Source organism: Arvicanthis niloticus, chromosome X (genome assembly GCF_011762505.2).
Source record: "Arvicanthis niloticus isolate mArvNil1 chromosome X, mArvNil1.pat.X, whole genome shotgun sequence".
Taxonomy (NCBI): Eukaryota; Metazoa; Chordata; class Mammalia; order Rodentia; family Muridae; genus Arvicanthis; species Arvicanthis niloticus.
The window spans coordinates 129,613,351-129,630,359 of record NC_047679.1 but is presented as its reverse complement, the minus strand read 5'-3'; the positions used below and the strand labels follow the sequence as shown (position 1 = coordinate 129,630,359).

At 38.1% G+C, this 17,009-nt stretch overlaps 1 protein-coding gene across 12 annotated transcripts in view; it reads left to right on the top strand.

The window, feature by feature from the left end:
- Nucleotides 1–17,009, top strand: part of F8 (coagulation factor VIII) — a 181,843-nt gene that overhangs the window by 111,141 nt on the left and 53,693 nt on the right. For 10 of the 12 annotated variants that reach the window (XR_013105888.1, XM_076918475.1, XM_076918473.1 and 7 more), the window contains 7 exons: nt 3,717–3,870; nt 6,270–6,479; nt 9,126–9,354; nt 9,536–9,718; nt 10,598–10,714; nt 15,035–15,106; nt 16,683–16,768. Coding sequence is in view for 11 of the 12 variants with exons in the window: in XM_076918475.1 (XP_076774590.1) it covers nt 3,717–3,870; nt 6,270–6,479; nt 9,126–9,354; nt 9,536–9,718; nt 10,598–10,714; nt 15,035–15,106; nt 16,683–16,768 (1,051 nt within the window). In the remaining variant the exon portion in view is untranslated. Of the gene's footprint in view, nt 1–3,716; nt 3,871–6,269; nt 6,480–9,125; nt 9,355–9,535; nt 9,719–10,597; nt 10,715–14,321; nt 14,848–15,034; nt 15,107–16,682; nt 16,769–17,009 lie in introns of those variants that run through there. The other 2 variants (XM_076918481.1, XM_076918482.1) reach the window with 2 other exon arrangements.

Here is a 17,009-nt window from a genome sequence, read left to right as displayed (position 1 = left end):
ATCTAATGTTCAACCCCCAAAAGGGTCATTACCTACAGGTTAAGAACTGCTGCTCTAGAAGTTTCTCTTTTTCTCTCTTATTCAGTCAGTTTCTCACTCTCCACTAGATTGGTGTTATCCATATCAATCATGTTATTATTTTTTAAATATTTTAGGTTATTGTATGTGTATGAATATTTTTCTGCATGTACGTATGTGCATCATATATGTGTCTGATGCCCACAGAGATCAGAAAAAGTCAGATCCCTTGAAACTAGAGTTACAGATAATTGGCAATTACCATATGAGTTCTAAGACTTCAATTTGGGTCCTCTGGAAAGGTACCAAGTGCTCTAAACTGCTGAGCCATCTGTCTAGCTCCTAATTATGTTATTATTAATGGCCATTCCTTCATTTCATTTACTTAGACCCCAAACTTAAGGTTATTGTTGATCTTTCCTTCCCCCTCTGAAATTCACATCTAATCCATCAGAGGATCTTGTTGGTTATAGTATGTTTTTATAAAACACATTTTTGAAATGGACTAAATATTAGCACAAGATGAAAATATAATGAAATGGGAAGATAATGACTAGGGATAAAATTGAGTTACAAAACACTACATAATAAAGTCACAGGCTACTCTATTAGCTGAGACTTGGTGATGACTCATGGAGGTGGACTAAGTTCTCCCCACTCCATTTGCATGCTGAATTTTTTACTGTCTCCATTTTTCTTTTAGCTGATTCAGATGAACTATTATATAGCCTTTAGCCCTTAATAATCCTGCATCATTAAGGTCTGTCAGATGACTCTGGGCCAGAAGGCTGAAGATTTGATGCTCCAACATTCGGTAGTATAGGGGCTTTTCAGGTGTTCAGCAGTCTCTATAAATTGGCTAAGTTTTAGAAGCTATGTTTAGTGCTTCCCATAACTTCAGTTAACTCAGTCATTCTGACGGGGTTGAAGACCTATAGTCTCATAGCCAATCCTGGCTATTTACTTTGAGAGAAAAGATCTGAGTAGATGTTTTTCAGCTGACATTCATTCTAAAGCCAAAAAAAAAAAAAAAAGTCAGGATCAAAAGTGTTTTAGTTAGAAGAGATGACAGAGGTTCTGGTTAGTCAACAAAATGATGGACTGGGTATTAGGACTATCTTGTACCTCACTGGTACAATTAGGAATAAGTATGCTCTAATTGTATTTTGAGAGAAAAGTTTTACTTTAACAGGAAGATATGTAGGAGGAGCTAAGTGGGAAGGAGTACTGAGAGGAAGAGATGGAGTAAGGAGAGAAGATGAAGGAGAGGAGAAGCTAGGTGATGAGAGAGAGAAAGAGAGAGGGGGCATGGAGGCAGATGTTTACATGTCTCCACCTGTCAAAGATAGTTTTTATATCTAGGTTGGGTATTGGGTTACACTTCTGATTGAGCATTACCAAACTTATAAATCCTTTGATTAACATTGAAAAAAATTGTATAAAAGCAAAAAGGAAAGGGGGGCATGGGACAGGGGTTTTCTAGGGAGGGGAAATGGGGAAAGGGGATGGCATCTTAAATATAAATAAAATATAAAATAATAAATAAATAAAAGAATAAAGTAGACTTGGCTTTCTAGATGAATATAAGTCTACAGTCAATCTGAATGGAAGTTTACAGAATGAAGTAATATCAGGAAAAATGAAATAAAAAGACACAAATGAGCTGACTTCTTACATCATAGTACATGAATATGCTTCCATCAGAATCAGTAAGGAGAAAGTCTGCCTCAGTAAGCACTTGAAGCAAAGACATTAGATGAATAGATAAAGCCACAAACATCTAAGAAAGAAGAAAACAGAATGTATTAATCTCAGGGTTCAGAAATAAAAATGATTAATTCAAGATAACAGAAAAATTAATATAAAATCTATTTCACTGTTTTAAAATTATAAACTTGGAGCTGGGGAGTTGGCTCTGCATTTAGGAGAAGTTACTGCTTTTACAGAGGATCTAAATTTGGTTCCCAGAACTCAAATGACAGTTCACAACTGCCTATGATTCAAGTTCCAGGAGTTCTGACACCCTCTCCTGGTCTCTGTGGACACTGATATATATGTGGCACACACACACAGACATATATGCATATAAATAAAAAATCTTTAAAAATAAAGTCAATAAAATTATGAACTTGATGTACATAAAATATATTCTAAAGATAATGAAGATATTAGCTATAAAATGGAAAAATATACAACTTTGTCGATCATGGAAATGTAAAATAAAATTACAGTGAAGCACTACTATGCAACCACCAGAATAGCCATGAGTATAAAAATGTGGTCAAGTATTTATGAGTATAATACTCCCACATGTTATTGTTAAAAATGGAAGATATAGCAGCTGATTTAGAAAGTGGTGTACCAGAATCTACAACGCCTAAAATATTTCTTTTCAGCAATTCAATTCCTGCAGGTGTGATGAAAACAAATACATGTATTTGTTCCCCAAAGACATTTACCTGAAGATTCAAATCAGGACTATTTCCAAGTCCAAATGTGTGATATATATATATACACACACACATATATGAAAGGGTTTGTGGTCCCATGGGAAGAGTAACAATACCAACCAACCAGAGCTCCCCATTGTCTAAACCACCAGCCTGGGAGCACACAGGGAGGGACCCATGACTCCAGCTGTACATGTAGGGGAGGATGGCCTTGTCGGGCAGAGGTGGGAGAAGAGATCCTTGGCCCCGTGAAGGCTGGATGCCTCAGTGTGGGTGAATTTGAGGGCAGGGAGGTGGGAGTGGCTAGGTGGGGGCACATCCTCATAGAAGCAGGAGGAGGGGGATGGGATGGGGGTTCCTGGGTGGAGGGGAAATGGGGTAAGGGGATATCATCTGAAATGTAAATAAAATGTTCAATAAAAAATCACAAAAAAAGAAAAAGCAAAGAAATAAGATTATTATAAACATCAGAAGAGTGGTTACCTTTAGTGGAGAGATAGCAGAGTAGAAAGGGATATATAGTTTTCTGGAAGATGTCTGCATTTCTGAATGAAAAATGTGTATATTTCAGTTCGGAAAAAAATTGAGAGATCTAAGGAATAGAAAACAGGCTCTCTTATATTTAAAGTATGTTCTTAAGGTCTATATTTAATCAGCATTCGCCAATAATTTTTTGTCTCAGTATACAGAAACAGGTTTCTTTCTTTTTTAAAAAAAATTATTTAATCTATTTTTACAATCCAGATTTTATAACCCCCATCTCCACAAGGATGTCTTCATCCTCTCCACACCCCACCCCACCAGACCTCTCCACTCCCTGGGGCCTCCAGTCTCTTGAGGGTTAGGTCCATCTTCTCTGAGTTCAGACCCAGCAGTCCTTGCTGTGTATGTGTTAGAGGTTATTCTCAAATTTTCTATGTTCTCCATACTGGCTTAAAGCTTGTAGTATTTCTCTTCTTTCAACCTTCTGAGTGCTGAAGTTAATAGGGTTGGGGTTAGGGTTAGTTTATGCTGCACTAGAAATGGAACCTAGAGATCCCTGCATGCTGGCAAGCACTACTAACTGAACCACATCGCCAGCCTCTGAAAATTACCTTTCATCTTTCTTTCTTTCCTTCCTGCACCATTATATTTATTGTTTATCATGAATTTTACTTAAGTGTATCTCAAATACAGGGAAAACAGAAGTGTGAGACATCCCTCCTCATGGGTCCATAAAGTACTGATATTATTCTGCTTTTTCTCCAGAGATCAAAGTGGCAATGTACCTCAGTTCAAGAAAGTAGTTTTTCGGGAATTTACTGATGGCTCCTTTAGTCAGCCCTTATACCGTGGAGAACTAAATGAACATCTGGGGTTGTTGGGGCCATATATAAGAGCAGAAGTTGAAGACAACATTATGGTAAGTTAAGGACAATTGAATTACAAAGATAATTCTGTATATTTAGTTTTCTTCTAATTATACAAGTAATATATATATACATATGACAAAAGTAGAAGTTAAATAGTCTAGGTTAGTGCTTCTCAAACTGTATGTTGAGATCCCTTTGGGGGATAAAGTGATCCTTTCATAAGGGTCATGCATCAGATACCTTACATATCAGATACTTATATTACCATTCGTAACAGTAGCAAAATTACAGTTATGAAGTAACAATGAAAGTAATTTTATGATTGGGGGTCACCACAACATGTGGAACTATATTAAAGGGTTGTAGCATCAGGAAGTTTGGGAACTACTGGTCTAGGGCTAACATAACAGACTACAAACCACATGCAACCAAATAAAGATATGTGTACAAACTTACTTTGAACATTATAAAGTTTTTTGAATTTTTTGAAACTCAGCTGTATAATTCTTCAGTGTGAACATCAGTAGATAACATCATGTCACAGTATGAGAAGGCTGGATACAACTGATCTGTGGGAACAAAGGGAAGTAATGTGACAGAGAAGGAGAAGGTAGAAGAGTATGTGAGGAATATATTTAAACTGCATCAAGTGCATTAGAGGAGTATGTGAGGAATATATTCAAACTGCATCAAGTGCATGTATGAAAATATCCTATGTAATATAGTAACACATACAATGAATATATAGCAGTGGGAAAAATAATGTATTCTCCCATCTGAAAAAAAGTGCATAAAAATTAAAAAGTTGAAAATAATCCTATAGTTATCATTTTGATGTGTATTTCTCATCTGTTGCCTGATTTTTTATGTATTAGAATTATATCATATGTAATTCTGCTTCTTTTTCATTATGTATTATGTAATAAATACTTTATATCATCAAACACTTTCTAAGTAAGAAAGAAAGGACTCTGGCTGAGTGTGGTGGCACATGCCTTTAATCCTCCCCTACTCCCCACCTTGCCTCCTATCCCTTCTCTCTGGAGGCAGAGGCATTTTATTTCTTTGAGACAGCATTTTATAATGTAGCCTTGACTGACCTGCAACTTGGAGAAATCTTCTAATCTTTGCCTCTTGAGTGCTGTGATTAAAGGTGAATGCCACCACACCCAGGTTCCCTTTTTTCTATGTTATAAATAATTATTTTCCTTTAACTGGAATAAAACTCCAGAACTGTACTATACATGAATTATGAATTCTCTGTTAACATCCTTTGTAAATTTGTCTTTTTACAGGAGATAATTTTATTAATATTACCTTACATATTAGATATTAACCAGTGATGATTTTAACTAAAAGTACTTAAGTATAAAAATTATGCTATAAAAGAAAATATTTAAAACCTTCTGGGTAGAGAGAAATTTTTATAAATATAAAAGCGGTAAAATTATCAAAAAGAAAAGTTTTATGAGTTACTATCTAAAATTCTATTTTATTTTTTAAAGATTTTATGAAATTAGCCAGACAGTGGTGGCGCATGCCTTTAGTCCCAGCACTTAGGAGGCAGAGGCAGGCGGATTTCTGAGTTCGAGGCCAGCCTGGTCTACAGAGTGAGTTCCAGGACAGCCAGGGCTACACAGAGAAACCCTGTCTCGGAAAAAAACCAAAAAAAAAAAAAAAAAAAAAAAAAAAAAAAAAAAAAAAGATTTTATGACATTAAGAGACAGTAAACTTCGGAAAATACTTTTTTAAGGAAAAATAATCTTGTTATTTAACCATATCTCAATAACTCCTATAAAATATAAGTAATTTTTGGTGCATTTTAAGAAAAAGATCAAAGTGATTTTATTTTATTCCAAAAATATTCATTCATTTTTCCAACTGACTGATAGTAAACATATAGAAGCCTCTAAAGCTATGGGATTATAGGTACATTTTTTCTAGGTTAGAATTTATTTTACTTTGCATATATTCTATGATAAATATGCATAGGCTTTTGAATCTAAAAAGAAAACATTTTTTAAAAAGGACACAAAGATGGGTGAGTAGGGATGTAGGGTGTGATCTGGGAGAAAAGTAGAGGTGAATTTAATCAAAATACAGTTTGGAATTCTCAAAGAATTAATTAAAATAAATAAAAAATTTATAAAATAATATATATTCATCTTGGAATTTGTTATAAGAAACCTTAAGTAGTCACTCTTCATGTTATAGTGGCATTTTCTGTTTACTTTTGAATTAGTTTTAAGTGTTTCATAATTTTCTCCTTTGTAATTTTCATGTTATAAAACTAGAATGCAAATTTTTCTCATAACTTTCTTTTTAAGGTCTAAGTTAATAAAAATTGGATAAAGACCATAAGATAGACAGATACAGATATAAAACCTTATAAATTTTTAGTATTTCATTATTCTAAAAAATTATTCTCCTGGATTTTTTTCCTCTTCAGGTAACTTTCAAAAACCAGGCCTCCCGTCCCTACTCTTTCTATTCTAGCCTCATTTCTTATGAGGAAGATCAGAGAGGACAAGAACCTAGAAGAAACTTTGTCAAGCCTAATGAAACCAAAATTTATTTTTGGAAAGTACAACATCATATGGCACCCACAGAAGATGAGTTTGACTGCAAGGCCTGGGCTTATTTCTCTGATGTTGATCTTGTAAGCAGTTCTTTATTGGGACAGACATATTCTCACCTACAAGAAATGGTCTTTATTATTTTTTTAGAATTTTGTAGTAAGTATGGGTGTTTTGCCTGTGTTTACATCTGTGCATCATGTGCATGCCTAGTGCTCACAAAGACCATAAGGAGGCTTTGGATCCCCTGGAACTGGAGTTAAAAACAGTTGTGAGCTGCCATGTGGGTACTGGGAATAAAACACAGATCTTCTGGAAGAGCAGTTAGTGCTCTTAACCATTAAGCTATCTTTTCCAGCCTGATTTTTATCTTCTATTGAAGACCCCCATACTCGGGAGACCCTTCCTCAAGCCCCTGGAAATCGCGACCACCCAAAAATCACAAGAAACCATACCTGGATGCAATCAGCAGAGGTTTATTAGGGGAGGAGCCGGCGGTCAAAAACGACAAGCTCTTTATCTCCAAGAGCAGGGTTTTTGGCCCCGTGTGGTGGGTTAAAGGGTCTTTTATAGCATGGGGTGGGAGGAGGAAGGCATTTTCCCACGCTTACACATGAATGGTTGCATTTTCGAGTGCTTACACATGAATGGTTGCATTTTCACGCGCTTACACATGATTGGTTGTTTTACAAATTTTGAACATAGCACTGGGAAGACCAAGGGAGGGGTAACCAAGAACAGTGGAACATTTCAGAGAATCTAGCCCAAATGATCTAGAGTCATGTGAGATCACTCTGCACACTCATTCTTCTCAAAAATGTGGTTTTCACCATGCTATTGTGTTCTATTCTGCCATTTCAGATTACTATCTTTACTTTTTCCGGCTATAGGACTATGGCCCCACCTAGGTGGTAGCATCTTTATCTGTAGTCAGGAATGCCTTCCTGCCTTGGGCGAGGCTTGGGGAATGTAATCCAGCAAGTGTCCTTCACCTGGAATGTGAAGGCCTGAAATCTTATTTTCAGTTCCGAGTTCTGTAAGGCAAAAAATCTACACATATTTCATAAAATGGCCTTTATAATTTTTCACTCTACACTATGGTAAGCATTTTGGTATTTATCCTAAGCACAGTGAGAAGTTTTAAGCAAGGGAAGTGATATCACTTTTCTTTTATTTATTTATTTTTTTAACTTTTTTTTAACTTTTTTTTTTGTGGTTTTTCGAGACAGGGTTTCTCTGTGTAGCCCTGGCTGTCCTGGAACTCACTCTGTAGACCAGGCTGGCCTCGAACTCAGAAATCCGCCTGCCTCTGCCTCCCAAGTGCTGGAATTTTTTTTAACTTTTTATTGGATATTTTATTTACATTTCAGATGTATACCCTTACCCCATTCCCACACACACACACACACCCAGGAACCCTCTATCCCATCCCCCCTCCTCCTACTTCTATGAGAATGTACCCCCACCTACCCCCCCCACTCCTACCTCCCGACCCTCAAATCCCCCCCCCCCCGCCCCACTCAGTGTTCAGCCTTCATGGAACCAAGGATCTCTTCTCCCACCTATGCCCAACAAGACCATCCTCCCCTACATGTACAGATGGAGTCATTGGTCCCTCCCTATGTGCTCCCAGGCTGGTGGTTTAGACCCTGGGAGCTCTGGTTGGTTGGTATTGTTGCTCTCCACATGGGGCCACAAACCCTCTCAGCTCCTTCAGTCTTCTCTCTAACTCCTCCATTGGGAAACCCTTGATCAGATCAATGGTTAGCTGTGAGCATCCACCTCTGAATATGTCAGACTCTGGCAGACCTCTAAGGAGACAGCTATATCAGGCTCTTGTCAGCATGCACTTCCTGACATCCACATCAGCCTCTACCTTTGGTGACTGCACATGGGATGGATACCCAGGTGGAATGGTCTCCAGATGGCCCCTCCTTCAGTTTCTGTCCCACACTTTGTCTCCATATTTGCTCCCTTGAGTATTTTGTTACACCTTCTAAGGACAGAAGCACCCACACTTTGGTCTTCCTTCATGAGCTTCATGTGGTCTTTGAGTTGCATCTTGGGTATTTCGAGCTTCTGGGCTAGTATATAATTATCAGTGAGTGAATACCATGTGTGTTCTTTTGTGATTGAGTTACCTCACTCAGGATGATATTTTCTAGTTCCATCCATTTACCTAAGAATTTCTCAAATTCATTGTTTTTAATAGCTGAGTAATACTCCATTGTGTAAATGTACCACTTTTTTTTGTATCCATTCCTCTGTTGAAGGACATCTGGGTTCTTTCCAGCTTCTGACTATTATAAATAAGGCTGCTATGAACATAGTGGAGCATGTGACCTTGTTACATGTTGGAGCATCTTCTGGGTATATGCCCAGGACAGGTATAGCTGGATCCTCAGGTAGTACTATGTCCAATTTTCTGAGGAACCTCCAGACTGATTTCCAGAGTGGTTGTACCAGCTTGCAATCCCATCAACAATGGAGCAGTGTTCCTCTTTCTCCACATCCTTGCCACCATCTACTATCACCTGAGTTTTTTATCTTAGCCATTCTTACTGGTGTGAGGTGGAATCTCAGGGTTGTTTTGATTTGCATTTCTTGATATCACTTTTCTAAGTTAGAAATATAATTCTGGAATCTACTACATAGAATAAATTGTACTTTGGCATGCAAGTTGATAAGAACTTACACTAATATAATTAATGCCCTCCTGGGAACTCTAGGAAAGAGATATGCACTCAGGATTAATTGGACCCCTTCTGATTTGCCACACGAACACACTGAATCCTGCTCATGGGAGACAAGTGTCAGTACAGGAATTTGCTCTGCTTTTCACTATCTTTGATGAGACCAAGAGCTGGTATTTCACTGAAAATGTGGAAAGGAACTGCAAGACACCCTGCAATATTCAGATGGAAGACCCCACTTTGAAAGAGAATTATCGTTTTCATGGTAACAAAATCCATATATAAATATTATTCACTGTGAAATGTAATGTGTACTTTTTCAAATGAGCCATGAGCCAGAGACTTGAAGAGTAGTAAGTGAAATCTTGAAGAGTGTCAGTATTTTCTGTGGAGAAACAGGAACTTCAGTGATAGATTTTAGTAATTTTCTCTGTGTTCTTCTCCAGCAATCAATGGTTATGTGATGGATACCCTACCAGGCTTAGTAATGGCTCAAGATCAAAGGATTCGATGGTATCTTCTCAGCATGGGCAACAATGAGAACATCCAATCTATTCATTTCAGTGGACATGTTTTCACTGTACGGAAAAAAGAGGAGTACAAAATGGCAGTGTACAACCTCTACCCAGGTGTGAGCTAGTTTATTCTGTTCTCTACCTACTGTATTTATTATGTATTTTAAATGGTCTTGGTACAGTTGATATAATCAGTTACAGAGAAGCTCCTTGCTGAAATGCCTTACTTTTTCAAAGTAACTTCATCCTATACACAGAGATAAATAAATTAGCAAATGAACAAGATAATTTCAGATACATAAAAACTACTTGAAATTAGTAATTAACACCAGATAGTACTTTCCTAAGAATCTTTTATTATATTTCTCTCAAATCCCACATGATAATAGTAGCTATCAAGACTGATTTGTTTACAAATGTAACCAATATATTGATGTAATACTAATGACAGTGTTGATCAAAACACAGTTTTATTTCAGTTCTCCATTTGTCCCTTTTAAATTGTACAGTTGTGTGTGTTTGTGTGTGTGTGTGTTTATGTCTGTATGGGCATATAAGTGTCTGGTGCCCACGAAGGTCAAAAGAGGTCATCAGAACCCTAAGAACTGTAACTGCGAGCAGTTGTGAGTGACCTGACATAGGTAATTGGATATCAAACTTGGTCCTCTGCAAGAACGCTAGCACATTTAACCCCTGTACAGCTTCTCCCCTCCCCCCAGCTTCTTATAACTTGAGATCCCTTTACCTAGTGCCCTGGATCCTAGATCATCTTACTGTGATTTCTAATCACCTTGAAGGTTAAGTCTGGTCAATAGCTCTAGGACTTTTTCAGAGCAAAACAGCACATAACAAATCTTTTGCACTTGAGTGATCTAAGATGATGCAACTGAATTTTGGTAGCTCTATATTCATGTTACATATTGTAAAGAAACCAATGTATTTCATACTCATTTTTTAATGAAAAATATTTTTTGTTCCTTTTTGTTTCAAAAGGTGTTTTTGAGACACTGGAAATGCTACCATCCAGACCTGGAATTTGGCGAGTAGAATGCCTTATTGGCGAGCACTTACAGGCTGGGATGAGCACTCTTTTTCTGGTGTACAGCAAGCGTGAGTAACTATGGACAGAAGTTCACTAACCTTTCTGTCTATTTCCATACAATTTTTCTCCTCCTTGTAGTGGCTATCTTTGTCAAAATAAATAAATAAATACAAGCCTGTATTTTTTTCTACAATTAATTTTTTATTGGATATGTTATTTATTTACATTTCAAATGTTAACCCCTTTTCCAGTTTCCCCTCCAGAAATCCCCTGTCCCATCCTCCCTCCCCCTGCTTCTATGAGGATGCTTCCCCCCACCCACTCCTGTCTCCCTGCCCTAGCATTCCCCTACACTGGGGCATCAAGCCTTCCTAGGACTAAGGGCCTCTCCTCCTTTTGATGTCTGAAAAGGCCATCCTCTGTTACATATGCAGCTGGAGCCATGGATCCCTCCATGTGTACTCTGGTTGGTAAATACAAGCTTGTATTACTATTAAATTTAAAATAAATGAGCTTTGGACCCTTTGAATGTGAAGCTGTGATATTTATCAGACTGGTGCTTTAAAGTCTTCAATTTCACAATAGCAGATTTGGGAACTTAGTTTTGATTTAATTACCAATGATAACTTATAAATTTCACTTGTAAGAGTTTGGGGCTATAACCTTGTGATGGTTTGTATATGCTCAGCCCAGGGAGTGTCACTAGTAGGAGGTATAGCCCTTTTGAAGTAGGTGTGGCCTTGTTGGAGTAGGTAAGTCACTGTGGCTGTGGGCTTTAATACCCTAGTCCTAGCTGCCTGGAAGTGAGTGTTCTGCTAGAAGCCTTCAGATGAAGATGTAGAACTCTCAGCTCTACCTGCACTATGCCTGCCTAGATGCTGCCATGCTCTCACCTTGATGATAATGGACTGAGCCTCCGAACCTGTAAGCCAGCCTCACTTAAATGTTGTCCTTATAAGAGTTCCTTGGTCATGATGCCTATAAACAGCAGTAAAACACTAAGATAACGTACGTACCAACATACCAGGGATGGGGTATTGCTCTGATAGGCATGACTATGCTTTTGTTTGGAAGAATGTGGATTTTGGGACTTTGGATATGGAAGGCAGTGGAATGCTTTAAATAGGGCTTATTGGGCTATCTTAAGAGAAATTTGGAAGACTTTGTTACTGAGAGTGATTTGAATTGTGCAGACCTGGCCCAAGAGATTTCAGTGAAGAATTTCAATATGTGTCCTTTAGACTTTTTTTGTGGTATTTTGGTGAATATGGTGACTTTTTCTCCTTGTTTGAAGAGTCTGCCTGAGGCTAAGGTGAATAGACTTCAATTAATTGCATTGACAAAGGAAGTCTCAGAAACACCCACTCAGAAACACTTTGTTCTCTGGTTAAGTCTCAGAAACAGCATTTTAAAGAAGTATAGTTAGCTGAGAAATGAAAATGATATAATATGTGTTTCAGGTTAAAGGAGTACTAGGAAGTGAAATGGAGCTGAATCCTGTGTTCAAGGAGATAACAAATTAAGAGAGTGGGACTTTGGGGCAATATTCTACACAGCTAAATTTAGGTCCAGGAATGGTGGTACACACCTTTAAACACAGGAGATAAAGCCAAACAGATCTCTTAGGTCAAGGCCAGCCTAAGATCCAGTAAGTTCTAGATGAAGAAAAGCTTAAATATAAGCATGGTGGTACACACCTTTAATCCCAGGAGACAGGCTTGAAGATCTCTGAGTTCAAGGTCAATCTACAGAGCAAGATCCAGGACAGCCAAGCTTAGACAGTGAAGGAATTGGAAAACAGAAAGCTGGTGATAATATAATAGAACAAAAGGGCCATGTTCCAGGTCCTGCAAGCAGCAGAGCTTGGCAGCTTTGGCCATATGGCTCTGGCTTTAGAGTCAAGAGGAAAAGGAAACTACTGGGACAATTGATGCTGGTTAGCTGGAGCTAAGTAATTAGTGGTGATTAAGAAGAGACCAGCAAAAGTTTTATTTTAACAGGAAGGGTGATATGTAGGAGGAGCTAAGGGGGAAGGAGTACCGAGAGGAAGAGAAGGAGTAAGAAGAGGAGAAGAAGGAGAGGAGAAGCTAGGTGATGAGAGAGAGAAAGAGAGAGAAAGAGGAGGGGCCATGGAGGCAGTTGTTCACATGTCTCCACCAGTCAAAGATAGTTTATATATCTAGGTTGGGTATTGGGTTACACTTCTGATTGAGCAATACCAAACTTATAAATCCTTTGATTAACATTTTTAAAAAATTGTATAAAAGCAAAAAGGAAAAGGGGGCATGGGATAAGGGTTTTCTAGTGAGGGGAAATGGGGAAAGGGGATGGCATCTGAAATGTAAATAAAATAGCCAATTTAAAAAAAAGATAAAAAAAGAAGAGACCAGCATCACTGAGGTGAAATCTTCTGGGAAGTGTTTTCTGAGAGCACAAAGAAGATGTACATATAGCCAGGATTATACCTCATGCTGCAGCTATACTTGATAATGTGTAAGAGTCCAAGGTGGTACTAGTTTTGAAAGCATGATGGGGTCATGAAGAATAGCTGAGGCTTGGTACTGTGAGAGACCAATGAAGGCCATTGGTGAAGATGCAGCCTCAGTTGTAGTTGATGGCTCATGATTGAAGGGATCATGCAAAGAATTTGACACATGGCACTATGAAGAGGACCTATGAGAGGCTATTGGTGAAGCCTAGTTACAATAGAAGACACCAGTGTATTAGAGATGCCAGTACCATGGGAGGTACCAGAGGCAGCTGAGTGGATCAACCTGAGCTTAGAGTGCTACAGAGGGCAGAGCTGGAGAAGTGACACCAGCCCTTTGGAAGAGCCCAGAAGATCATGTGTGGATCCCAGACATTGAAACAAGAAGCTGTAACATTGAAGTTGCCTTTGAGAATCCAAGATGTTTGAGATGTCAGAGCCATGGGCTATCTGCTGAGGAAAGCTGCTAACAGGGAATAGAACCAGCTCATGAAAAAGAAGACTGTTGCTGTCAATAAAGATGAAAAGGGAGTTGAAGATTTGAAGACTGCTTTGACATCAGACATGGAGATGCAGTTTGGAGTTTGCCCAGCTGGTTTCCTGTCTTGCTTTGGGGATTAAAGATAGGCGATTGGATGAATCTAAGAAGAGACCTTGACCTTTTGACATTTAACATTGTTTTTTTCTTATTATTTTTATTTAATCTTTTTTTTACAGTCTAGATTTTATTCCTCTCCTGGTCCACCCTCTGACTGTTCCACATCCCATAAGTACCCCTGCCCCAGTCTCCATGAGGATGTCTCCATCCTGTCCACACCTCACCCCACCAGACCTCCCCACTCCCTGGGGCCTCCAGTCTCTTGAGGGTTAGGTGCATCTTCTCTGAGTTCAGACCCAGCAGTCCTTGCTGTGTATGTGTTAGCGGCCTCATACTGGTTGGTGGGCCAGTGTCTGAAAGATCTCGGGATCCAGGTTAGTTGAGACTGCTGGTCCTCCTACTGGGTCACTCTTCTCCTCAGCTTCTTCCAGCTTTTTCCTAATTCAACCATAGGAGTCAGCAGCTTCTGTCCATTGGTTGGGTGTAAATATCTGCATCTGACTCTTTTCCACTGCTTGTTGGGTTTTTCGAAGGGCAGTCATGATTGGTCTCTTTTTGTGAGTGCTCCATAGCCTCAGTAATAGCATTAGGCCATGGGGCCTCCCCTTAAGCTGGATCCCAATTTGAGCCTGGACCTCCTTTTCCTCAGGCTCTTCTCCATTTTTGTTCCTGCAGTTCTTTCAGACAGGAACAATTATAGGTCAAAGTTTTTGACTGTGGGATGGCAAGCCCATTCCTTACTTGATGTCCTGACTTTTAACATTGATATAGACTATGGGGACTTTGGATGTTGGACTAAATATATTTTTACATTATGCCATATTTAGGTATGGCCCCCATAGACTCATATGTTTGAACAAGCTTATGGGGGACAGAGAGTGGAATGTGATGGCTTATATATTCTAAGGCCAGGGAGTGGCACAGTTAGGAGGTGAGGCCCTGTTGGAGTAGGTGTGTCACTATGGGATAAGACCTTCATCCCAGCTGCTTGCAAGTTAATATTCTGCTAACAGCCTTCAGATGAAGATGTAGAACTCTCAGCTCCTCCTGCAACATGCCTGTCTGGATGCTGCCATACTCCTGCCTTGATGATAATGGACTGAATCTCTTAACCTGTAAGCCATCCCCAAATAAATGTTGTCCTTAACAGAGTTGTCTTGGTCATGGCGTCTCTTCACAGCAGTAAAACACTAAGACAAACCTTAAATAAGTAATAGAACTGCCACTTACCTAAAAATATTATCATTTATTGATGTTTTTAATGGGTTCTGAGTCATTTCTAACGTCTATGTTTCATTTCAGAGTGCCAGATTCCTCTGGGAATGGCTTCTGGAAGCATCAGAGATTTCCAAATTACAGCTTCAGGACACTATGGTAAATACTATTATTTTTGCTGTTAAAATCTGGGCTGATTTTATTTTCATTTTTGTTGGACAATTTCAAATCATCAATCTACTCCCTTCCATGTTTTTCTCTTTTTTTTTTACATTATTTTATTTTACATATATTGATGTTTTATCTTCATGGAAATAGACATTCCTGATGCCCACAGAGGCCAGAAGAGGGTATAGAATTCCCTGAAGCTGGAGTTACAGTTTGTGAGCTGCCTTGTGGGTGCTGGGAATCAAACCTGAGTCCTCTGGAAGAGCAAAAAGTGCTCTTAACTGCTGCACCATCTATTCAGCCCCCCTCTATGCTTTTCTTACTTCTGCTCAGTACACTCCTCTCAAGTCTATATTCTTTCCATTTTCCATTATGACCATCTTAATTCAGGCCACTTTCATTTCTTACCTGGGCAATGACACTAACTCTTGAAATGCCCTCCTCTAAGTACTTTTAGAACTGCTTTCGTGAGTCCATTCTATTGAGCATAGTAAGAAGCTACCCTTTTTTCTGAACAGTGAATAGTAAAGCTTAAATAGTGTTTATAGAAAATTAATCTAGAATAAGGGTTTACAGATTATTGTCTATGGTTTTTGTATATGAGTTAAAAATAATTTTCTATTTTTAGTCTATATTACTTGTGCAAAAGAGTTGATTTCATTGTGACATTTTTGTTTTCTTAATTGAATATAATATACTTTGATTCTATTCATTGTCCCCTATTTTCCTTTCATACACCTCTTCCCAATCTTCCAGTATACTTCCTCTTCCCAAATATTCAAGAGTACAGGTATGGAGGGACTCAGTTTTCCTTAAGGGGCTTGCCATTGGGAGTTTGACCATGTTCTAGTGAGTATATAAGCAGCACAAATTGGCTTTGTTTTTCTTTCTTCCTTTTCTTGGGGGAAACTCATCATGTTTGGGGGAAGGGACATGAGAGATGTGAGAAATGAGTGTGATCAGGGTGTATTTTGTGAAATTTCCAAATAATCACTTAAAAATATTAAGTTGAGAAAATTTTTATTACACTGTGTGTGTGTGTGTGTGTGTGTGTGTGTGTGTGTGTATACATGCACACATTTAGAAGTTTGTCAACCTCTACTTTAAAGGAGAAAATTCCCCTTGGAAAAGAGGTTTAAGTATTATTTATTTAATGGGTTTCTGGATAGAAACACTATGCTTTTTATTTATTTTTGCTATTTTTTAATTTTCTAGCATTTCTACAATAAATGTATATTATATGGTAAAAAAAAAAACATTTTAGTACCTCTTGTATATTGCATATATAGCTCAGTGGTAGAACACTTGCTTAACACATGCAAGGCCCCAGGTTCATTCCCTGGTATTGCCTCCCCCTCCAAAAAAATAGAACATGGAATATACAACACCAAAAAGCAAATCCTTTAGACAATAATCAAGACTGTCATGCTATAAAACTTTTATGCTATTTTATCTCTTCTTCAGCTAGAATTAACCTTTTTCTAGATAATACTATTGTTCCAAGTTTTAAAGATAAATCCAATTAAAAATATAATAATATAATCTCTCTCTTCTTTCTTGGACAAAGGACAGTGGGCCCCAAACCTGGCAAGACTTCATTATTCTGGATCAATCAATGCCTGGAGTACCCAGGAGCCCTTTTCTTGGATCAAGGTCAGAAAACTATGAGAAATGTATCAACATTTAACAAGTTCCATCCACAGGATATCATTTAACATATGAGGAAACTATAGAATAGTATGACTTAATTTGTTCAAAAATATTCATAAATTAGTCATTTGAAATAGAATTTAATATAAAAATCCATCCCATTTCTTTCTACTTGGAATCTAACATCAGAATGATTTCTATAAATTTGAATTTACTACCTGTGGTGGTTTGCATAGGTTTGGCC